Source organism: Pan troglodytes, chromosome 12, assembly GCF_028858775.2.
Source record: "Pan troglodytes isolate AG18354 chromosome 12, NHGRI_mPanTro3-v2.0_pri, whole genome shotgun sequence".
NCBI classification, from domain to species: domain Eukaryota; kingdom Metazoa; phylum Chordata; class Mammalia; order Primates; family Hominidae; genus Pan; species Pan troglodytes.
The window spans coordinates 56,199,137-56,219,699 of NC_072410.2; the positions used below are offsets into that span (position 1 = coordinate 56,199,137).

The 20,563-nt window shown below is 38.5% G+C and overlaps 1 protein-coding gene across 10 annotated transcripts in view; it reads right to left on the bottom strand.

Moving 5' to 3' along the window:
- The window catches only part of MEIS1 (Meis homeobox 1), a 137,589-nt gene that overhangs the window by 45,727 nt on the left and 71,299 nt on the right, over positions 1–20,563 (bottom strand). For all 10 annotated transcript variants that reach the window (XM_063789038.1, XM_063789036.1, XM_054677925.2 and 7 more), the window contains one exon: positions 14,660–14,805. In XM_063789038.1, coding sequence (XP_063645108.1) covers positions 14,660–14,805 — 146 coding nt within the window. The remainder of the gene's footprint in view (positions 1–14,659; positions 14,806–20,563) is intronic.

The window sequence follows — 20,563 nt, forward strand, 5'->3', positions numbered from 1 at the left end:
GTCCTGAGCACCTGTCATTTTGGTAATTGATGATGTTTTCACTTCAAGGTGTGGGCCTGAGACTCACAGGGCTCAATGAGAGAAGTAAATGAATTGATTTGACTATATCTCTTGCCCACCACTTCTGATACCGACAAATGTACTTCAGTCTTATTAAGAGGGGGTAGCTATATGTATGTATATATATGTTTGACAATGGTTAAGCAATGCCTTTATTTTATTTAGCAAATTAAAATGCTTGGTTTGTCATTTTAATTCTTTGTGAAAATTTGGTCTTCACTAAACTTACCATAAATTATAAATGCCTACACCCAAACAAAGAGTAGTCTACAATGCCATCAGAGGTCTGTCTCTTCGCTTCTTAATTTTGATTTCTAGCTCCCATGGCTTCCAGAATGGAAAGCATGCAGGGGCACACCACACATACTGTATTTCAAATGGAGATTTTATGTAAGCTTATTTTTATAGTGATTCCAAGAGTCGCTGCTCTGCTTTTTATCTATGCAAACTGGAAATAAAGTAGGCACCCTGCCAGCTCCCTGACAGCAGGCCAGGCCCGGCCTGCCATGGGTGACTCGCACAATGACATCTAAGGGGTCCAGAAAAGAACCCTGACTAATGGCTTTTGGATTCCTTATGACCTTTGATCCTCAATGACTTAGACCAAAGTAAATGACCTAATTTCAAGAAACTACATCTAGCATGTGAACTCTAATGAGTGAGAGAATTTACCTGCTAAGCAATGATTAATAGGTATGCACTACTTATAATAATTCCTTAGATCTTAGCCACACTGGAGGAAATATACTTTTCAGATACTCACTTTTGAAAGCAAATTCACCTTCCTTCGAGGATGCTGCGAAATTTGAGAGTGACAGTGCCCATGGCAGATAAAGTACACAAGGCAGTGGGAATACAAAAGGATCTCCTGGAGCAGACATAAAGTAGGCAAGAAGTGTGAGGCACAAACGCAGTTCTCCCTCAAACATATGTGTTGTTCCTGCAGTAAGTGATTCTGTTACTTTCTTACTGACAAAGGCTACCTGATCTGCAGAGCCTCTGCAGGAGTCTAGGAGCTAGCATGCCACACACACTGCCCTCACTCCATGATAACTTCCGTCGCTGCATATTGTCACCAGAGCACTGAAGCTATGAAGATGTTGCCTTGTGGTGGAGGTGAACCACAACATTCTGTATCATGGGACCTTCAGGGCTACCCCTCCACCCACCCGAACACACAAGTGTACTGTCAACAAGCCCAGAAGAAACAGTCTGTCTTTCTGCAGAGCCCTGAGTCTATCAGAAGCTTTCAGAGTACTTGAGGGATCCAATGAAAGTGCTTTGATATTCAAAAGGAACTTCTTATATGCTGAAAAAGCATTGAAAGTTGGCAGAGAAAAAATAAAACATTTTGTCAAACTAATATGATAAAAACAATGGGGTAAGCTTCAAAATCAGGGGGGCAAAATCAAAGTATAAAAATCAAAGATAGAGAAAAACAATCATCTTTCCATTTAAAATCTGTCATCTTGCTTGTGTACCTTAGATCCTTTCTATGCAAGCTGCAGTCTGTGGACCAGCAGCACCAGCAGCAATAGGAGCTTGCTGAAAATGCAGAATCTCAGGCCCCAACCCTCTCAATCAGAATCTACATTTTTAAAAAGATTCAGATAATTTAAATGCATGCCATAGCTTAAAGAGCACTGTTTTTGTTTGTTTGTTGTTTTTTGTTTGTTTGTTTTTGAGACAAGGTCTCACTCTGCCGCCCAGGATGGAGTGCAGTGGAGTGATCTTGGCTCACTGCAACCTCCACCACCTGGGCTCAAGCGATTTTCCTGCCTTAGCCTCTTGAGTAGCTGGGACTACAAGCGTGCCCCGCCACACCAGGCTAAGTTTTGTATTTTTGTAGAGACAGGGTTTCACCATGTTGCCCATTGAATTCCTGGTCTTGAATTCCTGGGCTCAAGCAATCTGCCTGTCCTGGTCTCCCAAAGTGCTAGGATTACAGGCATGAACCACTGTGCTCAGCCAAGGAGCACTGTTTTTAAAGAAGCAAAAGAATTTTCAATTCTGTAGTAATTTTCATTTTCTAGTTTTTCAGGTGATAGACTTTCACTTTTTTAAGGTTACTTGTTATACCTCAGTTAAAACTCCAGATGTGTTCATTGTTAAATCACATGATAAATTTGACAAGTTCGGAGAAATGTTGTAAATATTTTCATGAAATATTTGTGTAAAATATTTGTGTGAAAAAAAAATTTAAAGGCTTCTATTTAGAACCTAAATAATCACTGTACTTCTTTTCATCATACCAACTTAGCAATGTTTCCAATGATATGACTTATCACAATATCACCTTTTTTTAAAATTTTTTAAATTTTATTTATTTATTCATTTTGAGACAGGGTCCCACTCTGTCGCCCAGGCTGGAGTGCAGTGGTGCAATCTTGGCTCACTGCAGCCTCACACACCTGGGCTCAAGTGATCCTCCCACCTCCTCCCAAGTAGCTGGGACTACAGGCATTAGCCACCACACCTGGCTAATTTTTTAACTTTTTGTAGAGATGGGGTTTCATCATATTGTCCAGGCTGGTCTTGAACTCCGGGGCTTAAGCAGTCTTCCTTCCTCAGCCTCCTAAAGTGCTGGGACTACAGGCAACAGCCACTGCTCCTAGCCACAATATTACCTTTACATACTGATTTTCAAAACCCAGAGTCAGGCTGGACCATGCCTGCTTTGTCATGAGCAAGGAAGGTAGTTGAGCAATTATTGTCTAAGTTCAGACAGCACAAGAAGGTAAACAGGACACTTCAAGCCAGCAAAACTCTTTTTCTCTCCAACAAAAGGCATCTTCTCCTCCAATGACCAGGATAATAACTTTAACCTCATTTTATTTCGATCATAAGAGCAAATTTTGGTCTCTGACAAGCAAGTACATTTGGCCTTGCTTCTCTCCTTGCCTTCCTATCTCTGGTAGTCAACAAATCAACATTTTGACTGTATTTAAATTATTTATCTTGAAATTGGTAATGAATTTTTAGAAATGGGAACAACGAGTGGAAAACCTAACATTCTGAGGGGCTACCAAATAAGGTCTGCCTTCTCATTTTCAGAGGCTAACACCTACCACTTAGGACATCAGAATAGCTCCACAATTCCACACGCTATGACAGTCAACCTACGTGACATGTTACCCATGTTAGTTCAAATGTAAAATACAGCATTTGTAGCCCTGGAGATTAACTGAATTATAATGCCACATTTGAATGCTACTTTACAGATTTTTTCCAAAGGCTCTAAGCATCTACTCCTTAATTAAATTTAATTTGGTTTCCACATAGAGTGCTATTGAGCATATTCACTTCAACATACACGTCAGCTCAAAATACATCATCTTCACCTTCCAACTACAGCGTTATGAAGATGTTTCCTTGTGGGAACATTCAAAACTGATTTATGGTGCTATTGCAACAACTAAGCAACTAATCTTCCAGTATAAATGTAACACATAAGAACAACCTAACTGAAACATATAAATTCCACATATACTTAAAAATATTATTGTCTGTAATTTAATATAGGAGAATGTTTCTAAGCCTACAACCTTGCATGCAGAAGCAGTTTTTCAAGCATTAATACTTAAATGGGTCATAGACACCACATCTGTCATTCTGTCCTGAAGTCTATGAGGCAAAACCAAGACCACGCTGGCCTATTGATTTTTCTAGCATTTGCTTTAATTTACTTAGCCATTGAGAAATCCATCAGTACATAAAGGGCAACTGTCCATTACTGCCTCATTTGCAGACATTCTTTCCCCTCGTTTTTGGTAAATATTTCCCTTAAATTGCTATGTGTTTACAGTGTAAAAACGAATTAGGAAAGTGCTCACACCTGTTTCTGTTCAGTAACTGCTGCACTGAGGTATATGTAACGTGCTTAAAGATAGAATAAATATCTAGACATTATTACATCTGTGTGCAAAGGGTGGTAAATTAGATCCTAATTACATTAACAGGGATTCTGCCTCCCAGCTTAAATTTTACATGAGCACTCTGCAAAAATCCAAAAGCTCTGCTGTGGTTTCTTTATGAGCTGGTGATTACAGCTACTTCCTATGCGGTCACTAAATATTCTGTTTACAAATAAATGAAGAAGCTTTGAGCCGACTTGCCAGAGTAATAATCTATTTTTTTCTCCCCCTCCCTCTTCCCAACAAATCCTCGCCACATATGCATGGCAACAGTCAGAAGCCCTGGCTTCATCTAATTACTCCGTCACATAATTTCACAAATTGCCTTGTCACTGGGGAGCCAAGTGCAAAACATGCTCACAGTGGGATTTCAGGCAGCAGCTTTCATTTACTACTCATTCCTTGTTCAATTAAACACGAAAACACCAGTTGTGTGAAAGAAGTCAAAAAGAATGCCTGCCAATGAGCCAGACACGTATATCTCCTATTTACCATTTCATCAAATACATTGTTGGCAACAGGCATCTCCAACAGGAGGATCCCCTCGCCTGGCCCACTGTTGTCTCAATGGAGCTGCCACAATAGAACCATAACCAAATGGCTAAGAGCAAAGGGGCTTATCTAAAAAGTAAACTTCCTCATCTATCAATAGGAAACATGGGCACGTAGTAACAGATTTGATATTCTCAAGCCCCTCCATTCTTTACCCTTTCTGCTCTATGACATGCCTGCCATGATCCTCACATAAGAACCTGTATTTGTATTAGATAAATGATGCTAAGCCCTTTGAAGGTACAAACGGCATGCCATATTTCTGTTCTGGCTAGAAAGAAGGAACCAAATTCCACTAATCTTTAAAACTTCTCCAACGGAAAGATCATTAATCAAGTTCGTACAGTATTCGGCGTTTTCCTTTAAACTATTAATGCCTTGCATGTTTCTGAAACACACAAAGATAAATGCCCACCCATCGCATTACGGATGTGGGTGGAAGAAAAATATTGTACGATGGGTGACATTACTAGAGGGAGTGAACCTGAGGTGACACTCCTGGAAGCTGACATTTTTATATCAACAACTAAACACAGCCACTGGTAATTAAAGGTATTGCTTTGTAGCTCAGGAGCCAGCGGGGTCAGGTACCATTTTACATCACAAGCCTGTCCTTTCTGCATGTAGATTTGCCAGCATTATCTGCACAGGGAGAAGGAGACATTAGCAGCAGCTGTCTCTCTGCTTTTACACTGAAAATTCTATTCATACAGACAGGTGGAGTAATTTAAAAGCCAATGTGGTACAATTTCTATGTGACTAATGTCACTGCCTACTAAAATGCCACCATTACCACTGTTTATGGAAACATTACTAAAATTACATTTTATTCATAAGAATTTTAGGATTCTGGTTATTACTAGCTTTAAAATGATCAGACCTCGGTGTCATACCCCAGAGCGGCAGCTTAATTCTCCTGGGTTTAGCAGCCTTCTTTGCTGAGAAACGACAGTTGGATTGTAGTTTCAAGAGTAATCGGGGCTGCATAAGCAGTTTCCTCTATCTCCATAAAGCAAATTAAAGACATAGCTCTTTGGCGTCCAGGCCACGTGACAGGCAAAAAAAAAAAAAAAAAAAAAATCTTCAAGGAGCTAAATTCTGTGTTAGAAGGTTTAGTTAGGATCTGCATGAGGAAAGATTCTTCACCCCCCCAAAGCACTATCACAGACATTGTTGGTAACAGACATGGGTAGAGAATTACATATTTCTGTAAGGAAGGAGGAGCAGTTAAATAATGTTTAAAATCTGAAATTCCAAAAACGCAAAAATTATCAAGATTGTTGCAAAATATCAACAGCTGTAGCTTTCTTTACCTTTTTTATGGGCAGATATCTGCAGAAAAAGATTCCAGATAGGGAAGGACCATCCTTGACCCTTAGTTACTAATAACCATCAGATTGCATTATGAAGTTTTATGCCAAGCCCTCTGGCTTATATTTTTATTTTTTAAAAATACTAATTAGCTAGCTTGTGGAATGAGATTATAATTATATCTTTGAACTCCCACAACGCGATTTGATTTGCTGTGTGTTTGAGAGGCAGCGTGGTGGAAAGCAGATGGAAATTCAAGTCAGGAGATCCTGGTTCAAGCTCAGCCAGTTCCTCGCTTTTGATCTTGAGAAAAATCATTAACTTCTCTAAACTTCATTTTTGTCATGCTGCCCACCTTACAGGATTGTCTTATGCATCCAGTGTATAGGAAAATATTAAACAATAAAGCACTACATACGTATATATTACATTTTTATTTAGCATTACAATAAATTTTTTTCCTTCAGCTGTTGAAAGGATAGAATAATCCAATGTCAAAATAGCCAAGCAATTAATAGCTGAATTTTTAAAAACATAATAAAAGTCACATTATGCAGGCAGGAGAATATTTTATTTTATTTTTTCAACGAATTCATTTTGTGAAGTTCTTCCCCCTTGAAGTTGGGAAACTGGCTTTTCTTTTTTTTTTTTTTTTGAGATGGAGTCTTTCTCTGTCACCCAGGCTGGAGTGCAGTAGCCCAATCTTGGCTCACTGCAAGCTCCACCTCCTGGGTTCAAGCCATTCTCCTGCCTCAGCCTCCTGAGTAGCTGGGACTATAGGTGCCCACCACCAAGCCCGGCTAATTTTTTTTTGTTTTATTTTTAGTAGAGACGGGGTTTCACTGGGTTAGCCAGGATGGTCTCGATCTCCTGACCTCAGGATCCGCCCGCCTCGGCCTCCCAAAGTGCTGGGATTACAGACATGAGCCACCGCGCCCGGCCAACTGGCTTTTCTTTAAATAATAGATAAGAATTTTTTCTAAACTTCTATAAACTGCAACAGAAATGACCTTGATCTTTCATAGGATGAGTGTTCATGTTGGAAAAAAAAACTATACCTGCTGGTCTCTGGACATCCCAAAAACTTCCCAGGATACCAAATTCTCAGGGTAATCTATGCCACGTGGCAAATGACAGCACTTGGGTACTGCAGGGATGCTAGCAACAAAGGTAATTGTGGAAACAGATAAAAACTGACCATAGATTATTAAGAAATGAAATGCAAAGACAACTACAAGGTTAAATTAATATATATCACCCCATTTTTTAAGAGATCATGCCAACAGGACATTCAAATTCAAGCAGTTACCAAGACCTATTTCAGAATATTTCTAAAAACATAAAACCAAGTCATTTCTGTCTCATTTAAATACCAACTAATTTAGGATGTTGGCCTTCATAACATCAAGTTATTTAAGGTCTACCTTTTCTTTAGATAGAGGAATACATTTCATCTTGGGACCCGTGCTCACTGGCCTATAATTTGCTGAGTGAAGGCGTTTTGCAATGGCAAGGAAAAACAAGGACTAAAAAGCCTTTAAAATGTTAGAAGGTTGCGTAGCATAACCCTTTCAGCTACTGCTTACTCCTGGAGGCTCTCCACTGGCCCACCAAGAAAGAGATGCCTTATCTGAGTTCTTGAGCGCACTCTCTGGCTCTTGACACACTGAAGTGACTATCAAGTTCACAGAGGCTAGCCAAGTTGCCCACACTCCGGACTCTGCACAAGGAAGGGTGAGCAATACTGAAGTGAAAGTGCTCACACATCAGGAGCAATCATTTTGATGTGGATCTACACAATCCCTATCATTACTGCCTTGGAGCGTCAATCAAATATTTTTTTTGCTACCACATGGCTTTCAATCTATCAAAGGTAAGCTTGGGTCATGGCCCAGAGTGTTTTGTGAGCTGAGCAACAGACCATTGCAACGTGGTCTTGGTTGCAATGTGCAAGTACTCCACTACTTGGTTGCCCTCTGACATGGACCTACATCAGTACAAGAAGAAAAATTAGAACCTTGGACATGGCTACTTAGGGGATTAAAAGATGTAAAATGGATCAGTTTTCCCTACTAAAATTCATAGATGGCAGGGGTAGGGACATACATGAGCAGGTAGTTATACTCACACTTTAGCATGAGAGACAGATATGATGTGGATGTTACCAGTTAAGTCCTAGGATCCTAAATTCCATGACATGTAGATTTACTACTACTGGCAAAACCACCAACCAACGAAAACAAAACAATCCAAAACACTGGAATCTTTTATAAAATAAATCTATCTGATTTTCCTGTGGTCAAACCTTCATATTTTAAGACAAGGTATCTTCATTAGGAATCTTAAACATGAAGAAAGAAAGAACCAAACTAGCATAAAATTCCTAGGGGTTGGATTGAGTTCGTTAAAAAAATATACACACACTCACATGTATACTTGTGGTACTCCAATTTTAATCTGAAAGATAAATTGAGGTGCATGCTCAGTGACCAAGTTTGATATTTTATCTTTAAAAATATATCATCACTAATTAAAATAAAAAGAAGACATGATATTGATACACACTTTGAAGTACAAATGGCTGGCTGGTGTTCAGTTACGTGCATCAGTAACAACCTAACAAATTGTAAAAAGTCCATGGGCACTTTCGTTTTACACATAATCCTTTATTTAATCAGTCCAATTAAGAATATATCAGAAAACCAAACTATCGTGTATCTGTATCTTAACCTTGGGAAAAAAAGAAAATTTTTAGAATGATCTGACAAATTGCCAGCCAGACTCTACAAAAGTCTCTTATAGTGAAACAACCATTGGTGAAATGAATAAACCACTTATTTCACTGCACACAAAAATTGCACTCATACTCTGACAGTAACATAGAGTCTCAGACAGAGGTCGTGTGCTCAGAAGGGCTATATACCTGGATAAATAAGCAATTTTAAAGTTGGACTTTTGATTTTGCTTTCGATTGTTTTCCCCCATGCCTCCGCATCAACTGACTGTAATTACCCCAGGTCAGAGGTGCATAACTACAAGTGGGGAAGAAAGGCCCAGGCAAGGGGAAGGAGGTACAGAGAAGGCTGGGAGAAAGCTTTGCCAGGTCACTAATGGCCTCTGGGGCAACAATGTGGAGAACAGGCTGATGCTTCTCCTTTGATCTTCTAATTCACAATGATCATTAGTATTAACTCCGATTCTTCTGGGTGAAGAATTCCAGCTGTAGCCTTTTCAGTTTACCTGACCTAAGAAAATTCATCACCCATCCCATTAGGATTTCAATAACCAGCTAAGAAAAAGAAAAAGGCAGTTGCCCCAGAATCTGGAAACCACCCGCTTCATTATTAAAACAGAGTTTATATGATGTATATCACAGAAAAATTAGAGCATTCCAATATTTCCCTCAAGTAATTAAATAATCGACTCCATTTCCCTCCCCAGACTGATGATTCCCACTTGAGTGAAAAATAGTCAGGGTCCTTATCTAGTCAAACTTGAAATACGCTATCTACAAAGTAGCAGAGATCTTTTAAAACTCAGATAAAGGATTTTGTCATCCAAGCCTGGGTTAGTTTCAGCAAAGCCTAGCTTTGGTCAGAGGTGAAGGTGAATGGCAGTTACATGTAAGGGAAAAAGTAAAAACTATGAAAATATTCTTCTTATGTATGTAAAAGAGGTAATTTTTGATAGGGTACATGGACATCTGCAAGGAAAAAAAAATCTTCTCGCACCTTCATACTAGTTTTCAAGGCTCTTAATTTAATGATCTGTCTGCAGATAACACGTAGTGAAGAAGGAATCAAAGTTACCTGCTATCTCCACAAGCCACTTCCCTTGTCTCAGGCACATGACTATTAAGGTAGATTAGGACTAGTTTGAAGAAGAAACTGCCTTTCTCAAATACCCTGATGAACAGTTTGGGCAAGAATGTGAGAATATAGTTGTCCTTCCCCACCACCTTCTCAGGACTCCCCCTAGATCTTTCAGGATAGGTTGTTGAAGGATGCTGGCTGGTAAGGCTTAAAAGGAATATTCACTGTTCAAACTGGCAGAGTACAGAGGTGGGCAATAAAAAGAAATAGAAATGGGAGGAGAGGAGAAAATTTCATCTACTACCTGCCCATGTGCCTACCTGTAAATCCTTCTATCTTTTCCTAACTTTGATCAACAGAATGGATTATCCAGATACCAATTAGATGTACTTTTTCATTGTAATAATTCATAATGTTTAGAGAATAATTCTTCCAAAATGGCAAGGAGAGATATGACACTAAGATGACTCCAACAGATCTTGTTACTAAAAACGAAACCAATGAAACAACATCTGTCTCTTCTAGAGCATTCAATTCCCAATTCAATTCCATTTACTCCGTCCTTAGAGTGGCGGACCCGCAGGGCACTTTTCATCTAATAGTGTTACTATGGAAACGCTATTCTCAACCTGGAAGATTCTACAACCTCTCGCATTGGCTTTATCCACAATGAGAGGGAAGTCTTATAAATCAGAAATCAAGACATAAATTTGGCCACACACACACACAAATTTTCCAGGCTAGAAGTGCACACATACACAAAAAAGAAAGAAAGAAAGAAGAAAGAAAATGAAACAAAAACACTTGGCACATAAGTGTGTCTAACTTAGAAGCAAAGTTTGTCCCTATAGTAAGGCTTAACCAAATGGGATCCTCAGGATGGTGAATGGATGGGGAGTAGGAGAGAGTGTGAATGAAAATCAGTTCACCATCAGAATCACCATTCCGACTGGTCAATGCTGGATATTGACCCGTGAATGCTTGCTTCACCTGAATCTGTAGGTATGCTTTCTACCTCCCTCCCTTATCCCTAACTTTCAGTATTCCTGGAAGCACGGGAGCTCCATGCAGGAAAATATAGTCACTGCATATTTTAAATAAGAACCACATTAAGCGCTTTTCTATTTAGATTATACTTTAGACTGCAATATGATAGGATAGGAAAACAAAAAAGAAAAGAGACCCTTGATTTTTACCTTAAACGTGGCATGCATTCTTTTTCTTCATTTTCACTAAGCCTTTGGACACATATCTTTGTAATACTATGCAGCAAAAGAACTGATAACATGCAAAACACATCCAGCTTAAGCACTATGATGTCACAGGCTATGTTTACAGTTGGAATAATGCCTTCAAGAAGGAAAAAGAAACCTTGATATGACATATGCCCCTGAACTGATTGTGAATACACAGTGACTCATATGCAAATATTAAGCACGTTTTAATTGTTTGCAATAATTCATCTTCAGGCAAATGTAAGAATTCCTATTAATAAATGCCTTTATTTTCTTTCTAATTCTCTCTTATTATTTAAATCATGTCAGTCATTCCTTTCAATTTCAGGGAATAGTTTCTTTTAAGAGACCCTCTCTACTTATCGACTCTGGCAAATGCTCAACTAAGTCTAAGCTGGGAATTTACCTCACTGAAATTTCTTCTTACCCCATAATCACCAAAGTTTAAAACTCCCTTTTTCTTTTATTGTTTTCATTATATACAAGTATGTCCAGTTTAGCTTGCTAGAGACTGTGAGCCCAAGAATGAGGCTTTAGTTCTCTCTTTGGAGTAGTAAAATGTGCTACTGATTAAGTCTACCTGTGGATAACTACAGACTGCCACATTTTTCTTCTCATGTAGCTGGGGTACAAATTCAGAAAGTTGGTTTTTGTTTTGTTTTGGTTTTTAATTCAGGGCCTATTCTACTCTTCTAACACAGAAATGCTTTAAAGCCTTTTCAAGGGCAGATTTTTTCACTGAATAAACCCAGTGAAAGGATTGATCCATTTATTTTAAAAAGAAATAGCAATTTGCTTTTAAAAGGTGTGAGAGGTTTTCAAATATGTCTTTTGACATTTAAAAAAAGACTAGTTTACAATTTACTAATAAATTGGTATTGCTATTGTTTTAATTAGCCAGAATTTCAATGGCTTTTTTACATCTAGCGAGAATTCAGAAAGGATTTCCTAGATAAGTTGAGTTAATCACATAGCAATGACGTGACCATTTAAAATTTGTACAGTCTTCCTAATGAATTGTGCATCCCTGAAGACCTCCCAGAACTTGAAATAAAGTCACTAAAGAATTAGTACTGAGATGTCAGTGGTTACTTACATTTAGACAAACAACAACAAAACTCTCTTTAGATTCTATAGGTTTTTAAAATAGAATTTATTAAAATTAGCTCCTTACTATAAATATTACCTAAGCAGTCCATGCATTCCTTCAAGAAGGATTACAAAACAAGGGTAACGGGTGTTCCTTATAGCTGGAGGTCTATTTGCTCTTGCAATTAGAGAAGTGGGAAGGAATCTTTTTCATTGGGGGAAGGAAAAGATGAAAAGTTTAAACATATCTCTTAACTTTGCTCTTCAGATGATGTTATAAGAACAATTAGCTATCTACAGACCATTATCATTAATCAATATTTCTGTATGAGCAGATGGCATTGGAGTGGGTAATGGAGGTAGAAATATCCAATGGAAACCACAAGGTAACACCTATAAACATTCACAGAAAGCTGGGGAAACATGGATGAATGGGCTTCCCCTTCCAGGGCAGTGGCACAGGCCAGCAAAGACCTCAAAACTGAAGACTATTATTTAGGTCTCAAGAAATCAGGCAGTTCATGAATACTTTCTATTACAATTGCCCCAGTAACAAACACATAGTCCATATAAGCAATGCAATGCATGTAAAATCATGCGGGCTGTTAGAAAGTTTATTTGGGTTTTTTGTTTGTTTGTTTGTTTCAAGAAGATAATGTAGCTCTCTGCAAGGGTCTTCACAAGGGTACAACCTAGAAAAACAGGAAAACTAGTGGCTGCATAAAATAACTTGCTTCTCTCTCTCCTGATTCTGTCTGAACCAATATTTGATTATATTTTATTCAGGGGCACCTCAGCTTCAAGTAAAGCCAAAACTCCTTTGCAGATTGAGATGGGGGCTGAAGAAATCTATTCATTATTTCTGTTAGTCTATAGGAAATAGAAATTATTTGATTGTGACTTCAGGGCCAACCTGATTTTATCCACCACACCAACTCATTCCACACAGCGAGTTAGCTGGTTAGCTCTGGAGATAAAATATTAGCATCATTGCATCAGCATCATTGTACCACACCTTTGACCAATTGCCACTTCTTATCTAAATGTCATATCATTCGTTTTTCATGATATGCCCTCAAGACCTGAGTCCTCTTTCCCCCAGTTCATTAGTGATTGATAATCCTCAGTGGGGAATTTGCAGGAGTCAGATATTGAAATAGCTACACACATGCAACAGGTGTCAGATAAGTAGTGGTGCCTGAATCAGATTCTAGGTAAACCTAATATGATGTTAAAATCAAAACAGCTCAAATAATCTAAATCTCCAACTAATTTCCAGCATAGCCAAGCCCTGAAGTTTACTCAAAAACTGTAGTGTAGTCTAGATACTGTTTGGAATTATTATGGGAAGAAGAGAAGGGAGGAAACTTTTTTTTTTTTTTTTTAGCTATTCCTGCTGCTCTCAGCTTTTATCTTATTCACTGACGCTGGAAAATCTGGATTAATTTATACCCTTGAGTATTATTAGAGGCACAGCCTCTATCCAGAGGAGCAGAACTAACATGACCTTCAGACATCCCCTGAGTTTGTATCTCTGTACCCGTAAAACTCACTGAGGAACATGGCTTTGAAAGTGGGCCCAGGTATGAAGGTAAACAGGCTCTGCAAGTGTTTATGACAATGCAAGATTAACTTTAATATTTAAGGAAAAATTGACTTTAGGAAAAGCAAGCTAAGACAAAAATAGTAACACAAAATATTTTCTCCTGATATTAAAAAACAACCCTCAAGAGTTTTTAACATTTATCCATCTATGTAACTTTGCTACAACCTGTCTAAATTCATCCTTTGTCTCTAATATTGAAATTCCCCTGGTCAACAACTTTGTTGATTTTTAAATATTATTTTATCCACAAATCTTCATTGTATCTTCTTCTTTAAATTGGTATGCACTTACAAAAATATCCACCAAAATATTATTCTTATAAATATTTTGAACATGAAATTCATTCAGAACAATAACCAAACAAAAGAAATCCCCCAGTGGCATAAAGCCCCAAATCTCCAGTTTCTCACATCTCCAGGAGAATTCCTGCAGTGAAAACAGCAATACTGGCACAGACAATATAAACTGTTACTCTGCTTGAAAAGTCACAAGGGACTACACAGGAAGAGCTGACTCTATATTGCTGTTTTCCTTTACAGTTCTAAATACAGGGACAACTTTCACTGTGGAGCTCTGACTTACATGAATGTTTTGTAATGGAAGCCAGTGCATTCAAACCACTTAAAAGCAAATTATGTGATCATCTTGCCATTGCAACATGATTTAAATTTTTGTGGACCATTTGTTGTAAAGATCCACTAAAGCATCAGAAGATATTAAGTCTCTCTCTAGGGTTTGTCTAACTTTCTTCTTAGTAGGAGATGGTTCTGAGCACTTAAGGGTCACACTTAGAAAAGCAACATCATTAAAACACATACTTAAAATCACAAGTGCACATGAACACCTAAATCTTTTAACTTATGAAAGTTAACAAAATCGCAATCGTGAATTTTAAATAAAATTTCTCATTTGGGGTATCTATCTAAGAAATAAGTGCTAATACTTTTGCAAAAACTGTGGGAACACAGTTATTTATTAAATATTTCAAGTCCAGAGGGATCACTTTTTTCTCATTTTTTTGTATAAAAACTGGTTCATTGTCCATATTTAGTTTACATATGTCATTTAGAATCCACTTACTGTTAGATGCTGGAACAGCCACGCCCTCATGATATTTGTGGCTACTTTGGGAAAGATGCCACGCTTTTTGTGACGCTTTTTGTCCTTATCAGGGTCATCATCGTCACCTGTGCTGGGGGAAGCTACACTGTTGTCCAAGCCATCACCTGCAAACATAGTGAATCAAATTTTGACTGATGCTACCTTGACATGCTTTATTCAAATAGAATGCCTTTGGATATAAACAAAACCAAAAGAGCAAATTTAAATGATTAATAGTTTCTTTGGTACTGTTTTTTTGTTGTGCTTTGTTTTCCAAGACAAAGAGAAAGAACAAGGCCTAGGCTCAAGAGCAGTCAGGTCTAAAGAACTTCTTCCAAAGAACATTGCCAAAAGTCAAAGGGAATGGAGGGAAATATCCAATCCCCTTGTGGCTTTGTTGCTATGGTAATTATTCCAATATGTATAGCTGAGACAGGTTAAGTGTAACTCCTACTGGGGAGTTAAACATGGTGGCAGTCATTAGCTGTGGCGCTATGGCTGCCTGGGCATTCAAATCCCACAGTCATTGACATTGACTTGTGAGAAGATTCATTTAAGATATCAACTATTTCCACAAGTGATCTATCTTAAGACTAGTTAAACTAGGATTGGGAAATGTAGGTAATCCATCATATAAGCAGTTTGACATAGGAATGCTTCAAATAAAATATAATTTTTCTTGTAATAGAGAGAAAGCATCAAGTTTAGTAAGGGAAAAACCCCTGACATAGTTTCTTAATTAAAAAACAATTACTGTGTAAATCAAATAAGGTAATGCTAAATTAACAGTAAATTAGAATTGTATTACACTAATAATTCAGGCAGTTTCTAAAATTCATGCTAGGTAAACCTAGCATTTTTCACACTGAAAAATCACCTGCTAACATATTCCTCTATATTGGATCCTATTTTTCTATTGATTTTTATTATAACATTTACACTCTTTATTCTAGAAAATATTTTGGCTCTGTGACATAATGAAATTTAAAAAGTTAGTATTTCTTTTTTAAAATGCCATGTTTAATAAGAAAAAATAAAAATTTAACCCATATAACTGTTCAAAATAAGTTACAAGGTACAAATGGAAAGTAGGTATTTTTTGCCTTGGCATCAAAGTCAAAAAGGAAAACAACAAAGGACAAGACCCATTACACTAAAAAGTAGCTTAGCTCGGTCAACCGTTCTCTTAGAAACCGACAGGTTGATCTGGGCCCAAACGGAAGAGCTATAGCAGCCAGGCTTAGAAATGAGGTAAAAAAAAAATATACCCAAGAGCACATTCACTGGGTTAAATAAGCCATTGGAGAGCCAACTACACGACCCAAAGAACCTGAAACTTTGGTAAGACAAGTTTCCTGCACATAGCCTCAGGTTCATTTCCATGGCTTCATGAATTTCTGTATTTCTCATTTCTGTTATTAGGTCCTACATAAAAAAATAATTCTCCAGTTCAATTTCAGTTATTTCTGTCTAATCTATAGTAGGTATGTTGCAACTAATCAACTGTTTTTAACAGCTCCCTCAGCAGACCCATCTCTCTCCTGTGAAAAAAAGAAAAGAAAAGCATCCCTCGATTTTTTTTTTTCAATTGCCTTAACTTGTACTGAGATGAAGTTTAGAAAGTTTGTTGGGTGAGGAACAAACTAATTCCAACATTTCTACTATTATTACAGAATATGCTATAAATGCAAAACTTTTGCAAAACTTTTCTGATTCTAAACTTTTATTCATTAAAAATCTGTAATTTTATTATATTTAAAATCTATCTGTTTCGTTAAAAGTTTAACAGAAACATATCTTGTGTTCACTTGGAAAAGATCATGAAAACCCACCACTCCAAAGCCATTGTTGTATCAGTGAAGAAAATGCTATGTTCTCTGACTGGGCCAAGGTCATGTACCCTGGCATGGAACTACTGGGGTCTGTGCTGTGCCAGACCCCTACATCTGTAAATCAGCACTCCTTCCACCCAACCAAACTCTTTATTTGCATAACCAAGTATTTTATGAGAAGTCCCCTTGGATTTGCCTAATAAATTCTTTGAAAGTCCAGTATTTAAACAGCCATTTTATTCAGAGAAGCAATTTACCATATAAAATAACAATTCATTAAAGAAACATGAGAAAAGAAAACAACTCAACAGCATTTAAATTTTCAATGGGCTAATCCACTTTCAATATGCAAAAGGTAACCAAGGAAAAGACACATACGACCTGATCATTGATTAAAAATGAAAAGCTTATAACCTTACAATACTGTTTTCACCACCTCCCCATGATTATTTTCCACCTTTAAAAAAAATAGCCTTTTTATCCACCTCAAACCCCTTCAGATTAATTTAGCAAGCAATGCATAGTGCCTGCCTAGAAGAGAATTCATTGATAATTTATGGAAATATCTACTATAATCCAGCAGAGATGACTTTTTTCCAGCTTTGTGCATCAATAGATAATCAAGGCCTTAAAGCAACCTTAGCTTCCCATTACCTCAGGCAAAAGAATTCCTGAAAGCGTGCCTTGAGGGCACCTGAATTATATACTCCATTAGGAGAGGAAGGCTTTCTGCATTCCATGTGTAACACTCACCAGAACCTTTCCTGTTTATTTCTGCTGTATGAAAGCAGAAGCATTAGGAACAGAATTTTTTAAGTGAAGACTTATGTAGATACAATGGAGAAACCTTTCAAGCAGGAGCCAGATCACCCCCTTCAGTCCCTGGCAGTGACCTCTCCTGAATAAAAGGTTTCTATTACATCATTAGCTCAAGCCAAAAACAGCCTTGGCTTAATGCACAGTTTGTTCTTCCTACTGTTTTTAGGCAAATACAGCTACTTTACTCCCATCTGGGAGGGAAATTACACTGCTGGGTTGTAATCTAAGACAAGATTTTCATTGGAAGCAAATGCTTTCAATCCAGTGTAAATACTGGTGCATGTTCAGAAAAGCCTAAAACAATAAACCCTGCTCCTTTCCGACACAAGTTAGGGAAATGGAGAAGATGGGGAAGGAGAAGAGCATAATAAAACAGACTATTCTAAAAGCAAACACTTTCATAGATTTTAATAAATTGTTTAACCTCTTCCACTTTCTAAAATTGAAAATTGATCGGGAAATGTCTCAACCTCAGAGGAAAGTCTAAATGGTCAATTGTACCTTTAGCATTTCCATTCACTCCGCAATTTGATATAGTCACCTCAATGTGGTCTCTCGAGAATTTCTTTCCTTTTTTATTTTTGAGATCACTAAACAAACTTGGAGAACCGCCGGCCGACCACACGGCAGCAGGCAGCAGCTCTGAACCACATTTGTAAAATGTCAGCAGTGACTTCATTCCTGGAGCTGACTTCTCCTGCCGCCAAATGAAGGCAAACTGAAAAGGTGGAAATAATCATAAAAATGATGCTAGTCCATAAACAAGCTTACAGCCTCATTAGGATAGCAGGAGGCTCCAGTGGGTGATTTATGCTCGTTTTGCTGATGCTATGAGGAAATGCCATAGGGCGACTTTAGCCAACCGCTAATGGTTTCTGACAGCTTCTTAGCAACTAGTGCAAGCAACGTTGTGGCGTTTGCTAGTGACAGAAACTGAAAATGTCATATTATCTGCCCATGTGTCATGAAGTCCGTGTGGCAATTAACTAGCAGGCCAGTGACTGAGGGGCCAGAGGCTCCTGAAAATGGCCTTTGGCTATGCAGAGGCAGCCGCCGGGGCTGCGCACACACAGGCCGCACATATGCAACATTCTAATGCAGAAATCCTCTCCCTGCAACTTCCTGGGCTCTGATGAGACCGGGCCACTCCAGTCTCTTTTTTCCCCCTCATTGAAGTGAAACTCTGGGTTCCTCTCTCTCTAGGCACAGGCTCGGGCATTATAAGACTCTAAAGCAATCTGCTTTGATACGATTATCCGAATGGCTCCTTAATTGGCAATACCTGGTTCTGTGCCTCTTGGATGCTGGACTCAAAGGTGCTAGCTACAGTACTTTGCTACTCTCTCACAAATTAGTCTAAAAGGATTTAAGATCACTGGAGCAGACTCATTGCCTGTCAGATTTCAAGGAGCAGAGGAACTCTGCACAGCAACAAGACACTATTTAAAAAAAACACCAGGTTTCTAACGAGCAGGGGGAGAATCTTGGCCACACTTTTCAGTTTCCGAGCTATCAAAACCACGCACTATATGTCAAACTGTCAAACCTTTCAGCGTGGGCCATTTGCCCTTTCAAATAATATTTAAGAATTGTTTTTACAAAATTTTATAGGCCATGGTCTAGTGAAAGAGGCCAACCAACAAAGAAAGGAATTTGTACTACAATTCGTCTACGGACAATTTCTTGTGAGACCTGGGCCTGTCCCTACGGAGCAAGGCAGGTGACCTGTGGCAGCTCCCAGGCTGTCAGAGAGCTCAGATTTCAAACACTCTCAACTCAAACATCCCGAGTCGCCTATTTAAGCATGCCCAGGCATTTAGACTGTGCTATCTCGTGCCTTTCAAGGCAGGATAAAGCGGCATTTATCGTATTCAGGCCATTCAATGGGTCAGACTGACCGTGTCAGCAGGGGCTCCTCTCCGGCAGGTCAAAGCCTTGCTTCCATTTTTTTTCTCTCCCTACTAACTCCCTCTGTCCTCTCAGGACTGCTGTTCCCCTAAACCTACTCAGAGTGAAGCAACAACAAAACCCAAAACAGCTCCTAAGATTTACATCACAACTGATCAGAACTTCCTGTGTCAGTGGGCCATCAGGTAAAAATAAAATAGGTTTTCTATTAGAGGGCTCTTTATGTCATAGAAGCAAAACTCCTAATTAAGGAGATGAACTTTCAACTGCCAGGGCAAATGAACGTGTAAGGTTGTGGACCCCCTTGTTTTTCTAGAAGCCAAGCTGGAAGCCACAGTGACTTCAAGATCATTTTCATTTACAATTTTGTATTGAGACTCCACAGTTTTGGGCCATATCCTCTCTTTAAACTTTACTTTTCTCCTCTTCCAGTGTTTAGGAACAGTGTTTAATCCCAAAACGTACCTAGACTCAAAAATCAGGCCATTTATAGTTGTATCTTTTGATACTGCATAAATTCGATTGTGCCTAAAAAGTTTTCCAAATGGTCCATTCAAAAGTATGCTTATGAATGTATAGTTCCTGTTGTAAGGTGGCTACATTTTCATGCAAATAGGATATTGTCGCATGATCTTATCGTCAGCAAAAAGAAAGCCCAACATGAAGGTTTCTTTTTTCTCTTGCATGTTTCTCCCATAGAGTATCTACATGAGGGAAAATGGCATCTCACCCCTTGAAAAGTGTGTAGAACATCCTGCCTTGCTAGTGGCTGCTGACACAAACACCCCATCAATATGGAAAGGCTGGGTTTCATTTACAGTGGCCTCTCTGGGTGTGCCTGATGTCCAGGGTTATTAGGAAAAATGTAACAACTACCCCAAACCTATTTCTCCAGGTCATGGTTAAGTCTAGTTAGCCAGAATTCAGGTGGGATAATGTCTCTATGGTATGTTAAGAGGATATATGGCAAGAATTATAGACATCCCTTCTTCAGGAACCAGCTGGAATACTTCAGAGGTCTTAAGGAGATGTTTTATCTTCATTTAGAATGTATAATAGCTGCCAGAATGATTTTTCTAAAGCATATATCTGATCATATCACCCTGGTACTTAAAATCCTTTGGTGGCTACCCTTTGCCTTCAGAATAAAGGTTATACTTCTTAGCCTGGCGTGGAAGGCCTTTCACGATCTCTCTCCTGGGTGTTTTTCCAGCCTAGTATTTGCCAAGTCCCCATACGCACTGGCACTCACAGCTCCACCTCCGGTCCTGAGCAGACTTGAAGTTCTCATGGCACCATGCACTGCTCTCTCTACCTCTTTGCA